Here is a 13,027-nt window from a genome sequence, read left to right as displayed (position 1 = left end):
GCTGAGAGCATGAGCGAATAACAACCATTCCAGACTACTGTGTGATCTAAAGAAATTGGCTTCAATACATCTCTATTCGTGATGCATAGTTTGCCTCAAGATATTGGTATAGGTACAGTATCTGCGTAGTCAGGTCAGAAGTAGCCATTTTTGCTCTTGTTTTCCTCCCACTTCTCCCAAGTAATTCCACTTTTTGTTTTTTTATGAATCCGCTATACAGCTATAGAGATATGAGGTTCCTTATGCAGCGCTACTTTTTATAGTTTCCGTACACACCCTCAGTGAATCTTGGTAAAGACCATAAAAATGAACACTACATAAAGTGGCCCATATTTCTGAAACTGTATGACGGGTTTAAAAATAAAAAATGATATACTGCGCAACTTTGACCTCATGTCAGGTCCTCTTTAATGGTAACCTGTCATATCTAAAGATGTTATTAAGCTGCAAATATGAGATTAATACCTTTCTAAAGCCATGCGGCCGCTGCACTGAAAGTCCGGCTGCTGTAGGAAATTAACTTTCAGGCTTTCAGTCATAGAGGCATGGCTTCAGTCACTGCTCAGTACATAGTAAGCAGCAGCTCTAACCACATCCCGTCACTGACTGACAGCGAGCTCAGCACTAACGCAGTAGTGACTGTAGCCGCATCGGCCGCACCCTTATGACTGAAAGCCTGAGGCTGCCGGGGGGAATTTAGTTATTTTCCTCCTGGCAGCCAGGCTTTCAGTGCAGGCGCTGGGCAGCTTCAGAACGCTATTAACCTGTAGGATAAAGGGAATCTGACAGCAGGTTTTGCTATGTAATCTGAGGACAGCGTAAGGTAGGGTTTGAAAAAAAGATATCAACGATGTGTCATTGATCAAGCTGTGTGCTGTTGTTTACTTACAATGAAGGTTTTAGCATCATGACATTTTCATTCCTGTGACTAGCTGGCCACATGAGCACTGTTTCGACACCCTCTTCTGTGATAGGCAGCTCATTGTCTATAGACTGTGTACAAAGAAAGCCTTTTGTGGGCAGGGGCAGCTTTCTCCGCTCTGCTTCATGCTAAATCTACAAATTATGAATGTGTCACAACTGCTGCACTCAGTAGTCTAAGCGATACATCATAGGATTCAGCTTCTCTTTGCCTACACCATGCTGCTCTCAGATTAGGTAGCAAAAACCTTCTGATCGATTCCCTCTAATAACTTTTTTTTTTTACATGACCGGTTCCCTTTAACGCCTTACCGACCTTGGACCTACTCAGTACGTCTTGGTCGGCAGGTACTTACTGACCATAGACGTACTAAGTACACCGTGTTCCAAGTTATTATGCAAATTGCATTTAAGTGTCAATGATTTCATTGTTTTTTTTTTTAAATAAACTCGTGGATGGTATTGTGTCTCAGGGCTCACTGAAATCAATCTTAAACACATGTGATAATTAGTTTTCCAGGTGATTCTAATTAATGGAAAACTACTTAAAAATGATGTTCCACATTATTAAGCAGGCAACAGGTTTCAAGCAATATGGGAAATAAAAAGGATCTCTCTGCTGCTGAAAGCGTTAAATAGTGCAATGCCTTGGACAAGGTATGAAAACATTAGATATTTCATGAAAACGTAAGAGTGATCATCATACTGTGAAGAGATTTGTGACTGAAACAGAGCACAGACAGAGTTCATGCAGATAAAGGCATAATGAGGAAGGTTTCTGCCAGACAAATTCATTGGATTAAGAGAGCAGCTGCCAAAATACCATTAAAAAGCATCAAACAGTTATTTGAAGCTGCTGGTGCCTCTGGAGTCCCTCAAACCTCAAGGTGTAGGATCTTTCAAAGGCTTGCTGTGGTGCATAAACCTACTATTCGGCCACCCCTAAACAGTGTTCACAATCTGAAACGGTTGCCGTGGGCCCAGACATACATGAAGACTAATTTCCAAACAGTCTTGTTTACTGATGAGTGTCGAGCAACCCGAGATGGTCCAGATGGATGGAGTAGTGGATGGTTGGTGGATGGCCACCATGTCCCAACAAGGCTGCGACGTCAGCAAGGATTTGGAGGAGTCATGTTTTGGGCTGGAATCATGGGGAAACAGCTGGTGGGGCCCTTCAAGGTTCCTGAAGATGTGAAAATGACCTCTGTAAAGTATATAGAGTTTCTGACTGACAACTTTCTTCCATGGTATAAAAAGCAGAAACGTGCCTTCAGGAGCAAAATCATCTTCATGCATGACAATGCACCATCTCCTGCTGCAAAGAATACCTCTGCATCATTAACTGCTATGGGCATAAAAGGAGATAAACTCATGGTGTGGCCACCATCTTCCCCTGACCTCAACCCTATAGAGAACATTTGGAGTATCATCAAGCAAAAGATCTATGAGGGTGGGAGGCAGTTTTCATCAAAACAGCTGCTCTGGGAGGCTATTCTGACTTCATGCAAAGAAATACAAGCAGAAACTCTCCAAAAAACTCACAAGTTCAATGGATGCAAGAATTGTGAAGGTGACATCAAAGAAGGGTTCCTATGTTAACATGTAACTTGGCCTGTTAGGATGTTTTGGAGTTAAATAGCTGTTTTGCTCAGTGAATGTGACCTCCTAATGCTGCAAATTCCACAAATGAGCATTTTCAGTTCTTTAAAACATATCAAATGTTTAGAAATTCTGCTGTGCCTAATAATTTGGAACAGTGCATTTTGAGTTTTTATTCATTTGAGATTATACTGTTATCATTGGGAGGTTTCTTCAATAAAATTCGATGTATAATCTAACGGGTGATGACTTTTATTAGACTGACTGCCATTTGCACCGACCGTTTAGGAAAATCCAAGAAAACTGTAATTTGCATAATAATTTGGAACTTGGTGTATGTCCAGGCGATTTTACACGTACAGAGGCTGTGTGTGCACAATTGCTGCTGGGTGACAGCTGACCTCCACCGCTCAGTGCAGGAGCAATGTGATGCCCGCATTGCTCCCGGCACTTTAACCCCCTAAATACTTTGAACCCTAGCGATTGCAGCTTTTCTCAGGCATGCGGAGGGAGGGAGCCCCCTCTGCCCTGCAGTTGGCGCCCCAGCAGCGTCATTGCATGGGCCGATTGTTGCCATGGTGACCCGATGTCATCATGATGACATCTCAGTCACCAGGCTACCGCAAGCCCCTCAGACCGTGCACAGAGCACGATCTCAGGCTTGTGTCATTGCAGCACTGATATATAATCCATATATAACTGCAATCAGGCTGCTGAAAGTGAAAGTCCCATAGTGGGACAAAGTAAAAAAAAATATATATATATATCATATTACGTAATATATTTTACTGATAAATGTCTGTTTTTATGTTAAAAAATGAGAAAACAAAAAAGGTACAGGTTTGGTATCTCCTCGTCTGGGAAGACCCACCCCATAAAGCTGTCCCACTAGTTAACCCCTTCAGTGAACAATGTAAAAAAAAAAGTGAGGAAAAAACATGCTTTTTCATCATAATCATGAACAAAAAGTGGAATAAAATGCAATCAAAAAGACTTATGTAAATACAAATGGTATCTCTGAAAACATAATCTTGTCCCGCAAGAAAACAAGCTGCCATATAGCTCCATCAGTGGAAAAATAAAAAAGTTATAGCTCTCACAATGCAGCAATGCAAAAATAATGCAAAAATAATGATTTTTTCTGTAAAAGTTTTTACTGTGTAAAAGGGCCAAAACATTAAAAAAACTATATAAATTTGTTACCGCTGTAACTCTACTGACCCGAAGAATAAAGCTGTCTTCAATTTTACCAAGTGCGGAATGGCATAAACCCACCCATCCCCCACCCCCTCCATCAAGCCACCCCTCCCGCCCAAAAACAAAAAAAATTACTGAGTTGCTGGTATTTGTTAATTCTGTCTTCCAAAAATCAAAATAGAAAGCGATCAAAAAATGTTATGTGACCAAAAATGGCACCAATAAAAATGTAAACTCATCCCGCAATAAACAAGCTGTCACATGACTGTCGGACAAAATCTGTAAAAATTATAGCTCTAAAAATATGCAATGCGCAATAAAAAGCTTCTTTTAGCAGCCAAACATAAAAAACACGATATAAATGTGATATCTCTGTAATCGTACCGACCTGAAGAATAAAGTCGCCTAATCACTTTTACTGCACCAGGAACAGCGTAAAAAATAAATAAAACAAGTTGATTTTTTTCATTCTGTCCCCCAAAGATTGCAGTAAGGCTCGGTGCATACTTATTCTGCGCTGAGTGCTTGCAATGGGGTTTTCGTGTAGTTTTCTGAAAAATGTGATTCACACGGGACCTCCGTGGAAGATTCCCTATAACGAGGCAGATGGAGGCACTGTGGACGCTGTCTGACCTATGATCCAGCGTTGTACATCTGTTTGTGTATGAAAGCGCGGTCTGCCATAGCTTTGTGCAGTTCAGCGGTTTCTTTCGTTTAAGAACAGAGGCTTGATAAAGTCCAGAGTAACTCTGCTGCCTCATTTTAGTGAGTGGCTCCCTCGGGGGTTTTATCTGAATCACGTCACTTGGAGATTTTGATGGAAACGCCAAAGTAAGTGTTGAGCGTAGAGTGCAAGATAAATGTGATCCCAAACGTTATGTTCCCAATAAAAACTTCAACTCAATCCACAAAAATAGCAAGTCCCCACTCAGGTCCGTCACCTGTCAATGGAAAAATAGGGGCCTCCATGTTACTGGAATAGCGCTATGGCTCCTCGCACCCCAAAAGAAATCCAGCGAATTCTGCGCTCAACAAATCCAAATGCCCACATCCCTTCTGAGCACCACAGTGTGCCTAAACCACATTTAGTATCCACATATTTGGCATTTCTATAGCAATGACAGCCGGCCTAATTTCTCCAGAAGCATGAGCTGGCACCACAGTGTATTGGTCACTGTAAAGTACTGATCACTACAACGTACTGGTCACTACATTGGCAATTTGCAATTTACTAAGTAACATCCACTGCTGCTTGTTTCTGGAAAACACCTATGGAGTCAAAATTGTCACCACTACACCTGAAGATAATTTCTCAAACTGCTATAATTTCCAAAATTAGGTCACATGAAGGGGGGATTCTGATCTTCTAGCATTTAGTGGCTCTTTATATGGAATGCACAAACTATTCTTGGAAAATCTGTTCTCCAGGAGGCAAATGGCATTCTTTCATTCCTGCGTCACTCTGTATGACTCAGCAGTACTGTTCAGCCAAATATGGGGTATTTTTGGACAAGTTTTGGTGCCATTTTTACCCATTTCTCCTTGTGAAAATGTAAAATCTAGGGCTAAAACAATTTTTTTTGTAACAAAAAATGTAATTACTTTTTCTTCACAGCCCAATTTGATAAAATTCTGTGACAGACCTCTGGTGTCAATATGATCACTGCAACCCGAGATTAATTCATCAAGAGGTGTATTTTGTAAAATGGGGTTACTTATGAGGAGTTCTGCTGTTCTGGCAGCTTGAGGCTTTCCCAGTGGGTCATGGCACCCACAAAATATAACTGTAAAATCTGCACTATAATATAGCTCCTTCCCTTTTGAGTTTTGCACTGTGCCTGAGAATTATTTCCCGCTTACATGTAGGGTAGTTGCGCATTCAGAAAAAAATGTTACAAACTGAGGTCCATTTTTTTCTATTCGCCCTTAGAAAAATTAAAAACTTGGGTCTTAAACAACATTTTTATCATAAAAATTTAATTATTCTTTCTTCACCACCCAATAGTATAAAAATCTGTTAGGCACATGGGGTATCAATATGATCACTGCACCCATAGATGAATTCAATTGGGAGTGCAGTTTGTATAATGAGGTCATATATAGGGGGGTTCTTCTGTTCTGGCACCTCAGGAGCTCTGCCAATGTAACATGGCATCCTCAAACCATTCCAGCAAAATCTGGATCCAATATGGCTCTTCTTCCCTTTTGAGCTTTGCACTGTGCCTCAAAAGTAGTTTTCGACCACATATGGGGTATCGTTGTATTCAGTAGAAATTGCACAACAAATTTTGGGGTCCATTTTTCTCCTGCTATTCTTGTGAAAATGAAAAGTTGGAGAAAGATTATTTTCATTTCCACAGTTCAACGTTGTAAAAATCTATGAAGCACCTGGGGGTTCAAGGTGCTCACCACACATCTAGATAAATTCCTTGAGTGGCCGAGCTTCCAAAATGGGGCCACTTGTTGGGGGTTTTCCACTTTATTGGCATACCACCAGCTTTTCAAATACGACATGACACCCACACACAATTCCATCAAAGTCTGCATTCCAAAACGTCACTTCTTCCTCTCTGAGTTCTGCCATGCCCCCAAACAGTAGTTTTCCCCCACATATGGGTATCTGCGTACTCAGAAGAAATTGCACAACAAATTTCTCCTGTTACCCTTATCAAAATGCAAAGCTTTTGGCTAAAAAAAAATTGATTTTTGTGTGAATTTTTTTTACATTTTTTAATTTTCATGGCTGGGGGTTAAAAGTGCTCACCACACATCTAGATAAGTTCCCTGAGTGGTCTAGTTTAGAAAGTGTTGCAGGGGGGTTGTGGGGGGTTTCCACAGTTTAGGCACATTAGCGACTCTCCAACCCACTAATTATTTCACCAAATTTTTGCATGCATTCAAAAAGTCAAATGACGCTCCTTCCCTTCCGAGCCCTGCCATGCACCAAACAGTAGTTTTCCCTCACATATCGGGGTCCTTTTTTTCCTGTTACCCTTGTGAAAATAAAAAAATTGGGTCTAAAGTGAAATTTTTGTGAAAAAAAATTAAATGTTCATTTTTTTTCTTCCACACATATTCCGATGAAGCACATGAAGGGTTATTCAACTTCATGAATGTGGTTTTGAGCACCTTGAGGGGTGTAGTTTTTAGAATGAGGGTAGGGTAGAGGGTAGAGCTTGTCATGCAGTGGTTTGGTGGAACGAGAGTTACTGCAGTTTGTAGGCTTGTCGGAAGAGGTAGGTCTTCAGGTTCCTTTTGAAGGTTTGCACTGCAGACGAGAGTCTGATATGTTGGGGTAGAGCATTCCAGAGTAGGTGGGATACACGTGGAAAAATCTTGTATGCGATTGTGGGAAAGTAAGTAAGAGTAGAGTAGAGAAGGAGATCTTGCGAAGATCGGAGGTTGCATTAAGGTAAGTACCGGGAGACTAGGTCACAGAAGTATGGAGGAGACAGGTTGTGGATGGCTTTGTATGTCATGGTTAGGGTTTTGAACTTGAATCTCTGTGCAGTGGGGAGCCAGTGAAGGGATTGTCAGAGAGGAGAGGCCAGGGAATAGTGGGAAGATAGGTGTATTAGTCAGGCAACAGAGTTTAGGATAGGTTGCAAGGAGTGCGAGAGTGTTAGAGGGGAGGCCACAAAGCAGGAGATTGCAGTAGTCAAGCAGAGAGATGATGAGGTCATGCACTAGTGCGTTTGCAGATTCCTGGTTGAGGAATGTGCAGATCCGGGAAATATTTTTCAGTTGGAGTCAGCAGGAAGTGGAAATGGCTTGGATATGTGGTTTGAACGAGAGAGTCAAGGGTTACCCCAAGACAGCGAGCTTGTGGGACTGGGGAGAATGGGCAGGAATTGACTTTGATGGAAAGATCTGTTTGGGGGGGGGGTGTTGAATGAGATACTGGAAAGATGATTGATGAAATTTCCTCAATTGTACACATCTTTTTAAATAAATATCAAGGTCGGCCCTCGATTTTGTTCAAGTTTTTAATTTTGTCCCTCTGTGTATTTGAGTTTGACATTCCGGCTTTAATGGCAGAATTGTTGTCTGAAACCTCTCTAGTTGTGTGTAGTCACTGAAGCAGATGAGCATCCCCAGATCTGGAGATCTGGTGATATAACCAGTACGGTATATATAATGCACATTACATGTCCGATCGGTTGCACGATTTGGGATTGGACAAACTAGGTAAAGTCTCTGGACTCTATTGCATGGCTGTGAACAATACATGAAGACACATGATAATCTTACACCAGGGTCGCTCATGGCTGTCGTGCGCTGAATTAGTGCTTTGCTTTCAGCGTTCAGTTTTATTATCTGAGACTTGACTTTTTCCTTTATTTTTTCTCAATTTTTCACACCGCTATTTACACTTGTGAAGGGAGACATTAGCTTTGTTTGGGTGAGGATTTTTATTTTAGAGTTGAAGGTTCCTGCAGAGTTTTAACTTTGTACTTGTATTAAACAATTATTTTAGCCAGTGCTCTCAACTCCTCAGGGCCACCCACAGTGCTGAGTATATGGCACGCAAGCCACCCAGCGAGACTGATGTAATTTCTTCTTCTTTGCTTAAAGTATGGTCAGTAGACCAGATAATGTAGAGACTTTCTGCTGGCAGGGATCAAAACGTTTCCAGTTTTTTCTCCTATTTTCTTTGGGGTGAAGGAATAATTAGGTTAATTCACGGGTAGAGAAATGTGTGCTATTTACAAGCTATATATATCTGTATATATAAAAGGCCTCCTGTATAAGGTAATCACAATAGCACCTTTGTAACCTTTTGGAGAAACTGTGTGTTACACCAAGACTTGTGAGGAGTGAATTGTTAACAATCATGACGCGCTCAAGGGATGGTTAGTCCAGAAAATAATAAAAATATCTCTGGCTACGGTTCATTTGTCATAAGCCAACTGCGTCGTAATCGGTTTTTGGAAGGAAAGAAGAGATTGATTCTTTCCAACCTTGGGTTTGAGATTTTGACAGCTGTATGAAAGACACTGCCTTCTGTTGTCAGGTGCAAGTACCACGGCAGATACTCTATTTCAAGAAGTGCTGGGCAGAAAAGATAAAGCAGACTCCACGCGAAACGCACTGAACGTTCTACAGCGATTTAAATTTTTATTCAACCTTCCCCTCAACATTGAGAAGAACATTCAGAAGGTAAGTTTATGGCAAACAACCATAAAATGCTAATGTATTGTACCGTATATACATATATATTTGAATATTTAAAGTTTTTTGCCAAAGCAGGAGGAACTGAACAGATTTCGATACACATTTGTAAGAGAAGATTCACTTTAACTGTCAATTAATATTTTTTTAATTGAAATCTAGGCTTATTCAGTGCTTAGTAGTTGGGGGTGGGGGGGTTGTCTAAATCATTAAAGTCATTTTCCCACAATAATAATAAATAATAATCTTGAGCAACATGCCGCAGGTAAGGGCATTGCGAGTCTGACTCACCGAGATCCTGTGATGGATGTGGTGTCGGGGTTGCCAGGAATATGAAGTGTGTCGTTGATCAGTCCGACTCGTGGGTCGCTGGTCCTGAGCAACAGGTACTGGGCGAGGAGGCCAACAAAGGGTGGCCGCAGCCAGACGGGAAGACGGTGAGTCGGCGTGGAAACCAGGAACGCCCCGGGCCGGTGGCGTCCCTGGAAACAGTGAAGGAGCAGGAAAAAAAAATGGCCGACGTCACAAAAAGTATGGAGCAGCGCTGGGACCAAGAAGGAAGCCGATGCGTTTCGAAGGAGTGCCGTCATCATCATTTTTTTTTTTTTTCCTGCTCCTTCACTGTTTCCAGGGATGCCACCGGCCGGGGCGTTCCTAGTTACCACACCGACTCACCGCCTTCCCGTCGGGCTGCGGCCACCCTTTGTTGGCCTCCTCACCCAGTACCTGTTTCTCAGGACCAGCATCCCACGAGCCAGACTGATCAATGACGCACTTCATATTCCTGACATCGCCGCCGGCACCACATCCATCACGGGATCTCGGTGAGTCAGACTCGCAATGCCCTTACCTGCGGCATGTTAGCTCAACGTTCTACTTAGTGCACTCCATTCTCATGTCCTTTAGTACACGCAGCAGGCATTCTATCTGGGCAATTAGGAGTGGTGGCTATTTTGTTTGTACTTTCTTGCTGATTTATGCACATGATCAGTATTGTATATATATATCCCCTTAGCGTGGTATCATTTTATTTTATTTTTATTGGCACATGCACTGACGACCTCGGCACTTGGTTGTTTTGATACCAGCAGCAAAGGGCATCTTTTGTTTTCTGGCAGCGCTTTATTTTTATATAGCGCTAACATATTCCGCAGCTCTTTACACACATTATCATCGCTGTCCCCGATGGGGCTCACAATCTAAATCCCCTATCAGTATGTCTTTGGAATGTGGGAGGAAACCGGAGTACCCGGAGGAAACCCACTCAAACACGGAGAGAACATATAAACTATTTGCAGATGTTGTCCTTGGTGGGGTTTGAACCCAGGACTCAAGCGCTGCAAGGCTGCAGTGCTAACCACTGCGCCACCGTGCTGCCCGTTACAAACAAAGTACGTTTTAATCAATAGATCTTGGAATAAAAATAAGATCCACAATTGGATGTGTTTAAAAATAATGTTCATATGCTGAGATAATCTTATAAATGTGCCCCTGCAGTGTACTGTGTAATGGCTGTGTCTGGCCATGCAGGAACAAGGTCTGATCATACCATATCACCTGGGCAAGGAAGGAAGCAAGAGAGTATACTGAAAGGACAGCATGGGATTACAACTGATTCTTTTTGTGAGGCAAAACATTTCACTGCCTATTTTTAGGAAATATTTTGCCTCAAAGAGAGAATCAACTGTGATTCCATGCTGTAATGTCTGTATATTCTTTTGCATCCTCCCCTGCGCAGGAACCATGGAATGCACAGACCATGTCCCTGCATGGTCAGACAGAGCCATTACACAGCACAGAGCAGGGGCACATACAACGGGTGAAATAAGTATTGAACATGTCACCAATTTTCTAAGTAAATATATTGCAGATGTGCTATTGACATGAAATTCTCGCCAGATGTTGGTAACAACCCATCCAATCCACACAGGCAAAGAAGTCAAACCATAGATGTCCATACATTGAGTAAAAATGAGAATGGACCCAAGGAACAAGTATTGAACACATGAAGCAAGAGAGGTGCAAAAAGCCATGGAAAGTCATGACACCAGCTGATATCTATCAGTAATTAGAAATAAATCCTGCCACTTAGTGAAAAATAATATCAACTGGTTCAATTGATGACCTATAAAAAAAGTTGTCTCATTACCAAGGTGCCACACAAGAAACATCTTATGATGGGTAAAACTAGTTAGCGGTCTCAACACCTTGGCAACCTTATTGTTGCAAAACATACTGATGGCATTGGTTACAGAAGAATTTCTAAACTACTTAAGGTTCCAGGGAGCAATATTGGGGTGATAATCGAGAAGTGGAAAGAACATAATTTCACCATAAACCAGCCATGACCTGGTGCTCCCCGCAAGATTTCAGACAGAGGAATGAAAATAATTATCAGAAGAGTTGTCCAATAGCCAAGGACCACCTGTGGAGAGCTACAGAAAGACCTGGAATCAGCAGGTACAATTGTTTTCAAAGAAATAATGCACTCAACCTCCATGGCTTGTATGGACTTTCACGACTCAAGACTCCATTGCTGAAAAAAAAAGCATGTTCAAGTGCGTTTAAAGTTTGCTGAACAACATTTAGACAAGCTTGTGACATACCGGCAGAATAAAGTCTGGTCAGATGAGACCAAGATTGAACTCTTCGAATGCCAAAATATACACCATGTTAAAATACCATGCCAACAGTGAAGTTTAGAGGTGGGAACATGGTGTGGGCCTGTTTTTCAGCATGTGGCACTGGAAAACTTCATGTAATTGAAGAAAGGATGAATGGACAAATGCTCCTAGACATTCTTGATAAAAATCTGCTGCCAACTACCAGGATGATGAAGATGAAATGAGGGTGGACAATGATCCCAAACACACAGCCAAAGAAGCTCTCAATTGGTTTCAGAGAAAGAGAAAATAAAGCTTCTAAAATGGCCCAGCCAATCACCAGATCTGAATCCAATAGAAAATTTATGGAAGGAACTTAAAGCTTCGGAGTCCACAGAACCTTCAGGATATGAAGAGTGTTTGTGTGGAAGAAGGGAAAAAAATAATACCTGAGCAATGCATGTGACTAGTTTCTCCAAACAGGAGGTGTCTTTAATCTTGCTTCACCAACAAAGACTTTTGTACAAAGTATTAAATACATTTCAGTATTCATTCATTAGTACACATAACTTAATTTATGGACATCTATGATTTGATTTATTTGCCTTTGTGGATTACTGACATCTGGAGAATATTTCATGCCAATAGCACCTTTAGAAAATATATTTTCTTAGAAAATTGCTAACGTATTCAATACTTACTTTACCCGCTGTATATAAGATTATATCGTCAGATCCATTAGTTGAACATATTGTTATTCAAAAATCTATTGTTCAATGTTAACTTTGTTTGTGGCAAAACCCCTTTAACGCAAAGCCTATGCTGTATGACCTTGTATTCAGAAATAGCTGTCAATCACTTATTGAGACCACCCACTTGACTGTTGAGTCCCGAATGAACAGGAATTTCTAAAACTAAAATCCAAGTTATACTACACTTTTATCCCCAGGACCTATATATTAATCTGTTCAACTTCTCCTGCTCTACAACATTGATTGTGACTTGTAGGATCGCTACATCCAACAGGTGGCGCTATAGAGTTTAAGTCCTCTTTTTCTCAAAAGAGGCAATTTGCATATTATATTTCCCAGAGGAGCATTGCACGGCGAATAAGCCTCCTTACCTTGACAAGCCATAGCTGGTATGTCACTCTCCATAAGGAGAAACGATACCCCTTAGACCCCAGTCCAGAGCCTCTCACCTAGCCAAATCCGTTCTCATGCTTCGCACTGACGAGGGCCAACAGCCCGTAACACCGTGTCTACGAATTGAGATACTAATTTGGCTTTTATCCTAAGTCATATTGCACGACTCGTTAAAGGGTTGATTGTGACTTGTAGGATCGCTACTTCCAACAGGTGGCGCTATAGAGTTTAAGTCCTCTTTTTCTCAGAAGAGGCAATTTGCATACTACAACATTTATAACATTCTTCTGGCAAAGCAGGCAGCTTATTCAATGTGACAGGTTTCTGATAATAATGCCAAATCCTTGAGGATGCAGTCCCTTCTACTATATTAGTTTACTAGTGAAT

General features: G+C 41.5%; 1 protein-coding gene across 2 annotated transcripts in view; it reads left to right on the top strand.

Moving 5' to 3' along the window:
• Positions 1 to 13,027, top strand: part of EXOC2 (exocyst complex component 2) — a 253,824-nt gene that overhangs the window by 74,067 nt on the left and 166,730 nt on the right. For both annotated transcript variants that reach the window (XM_069730751.1, XM_069730750.1), the window contains one exon: positions 8,735 to 8,880. In XM_069730751.1, coding sequence (XP_069586852.1) covers positions 8,735 to 8,880 — 146 coding nt within the window. The remainder of the gene's footprint in view (positions 1 to 8,734; positions 8,881 to 13,027) is intronic.

This window comes from Ranitomeya imitator, chromosome 6, assembly GCF_032444005.1.
Source record: "Ranitomeya imitator isolate aRanImi1 chromosome 6, aRanImi1.pri, whole genome shotgun sequence".
NCBI classification, from domain to species: Eukaryota; Metazoa; Chordata; class Amphibia; order Anura; family Dendrobatidae; genus Ranitomeya; species Ranitomeya imitator.
This window is presented reverse-complemented; position numbering and strand designations above follow the sequence as displayed.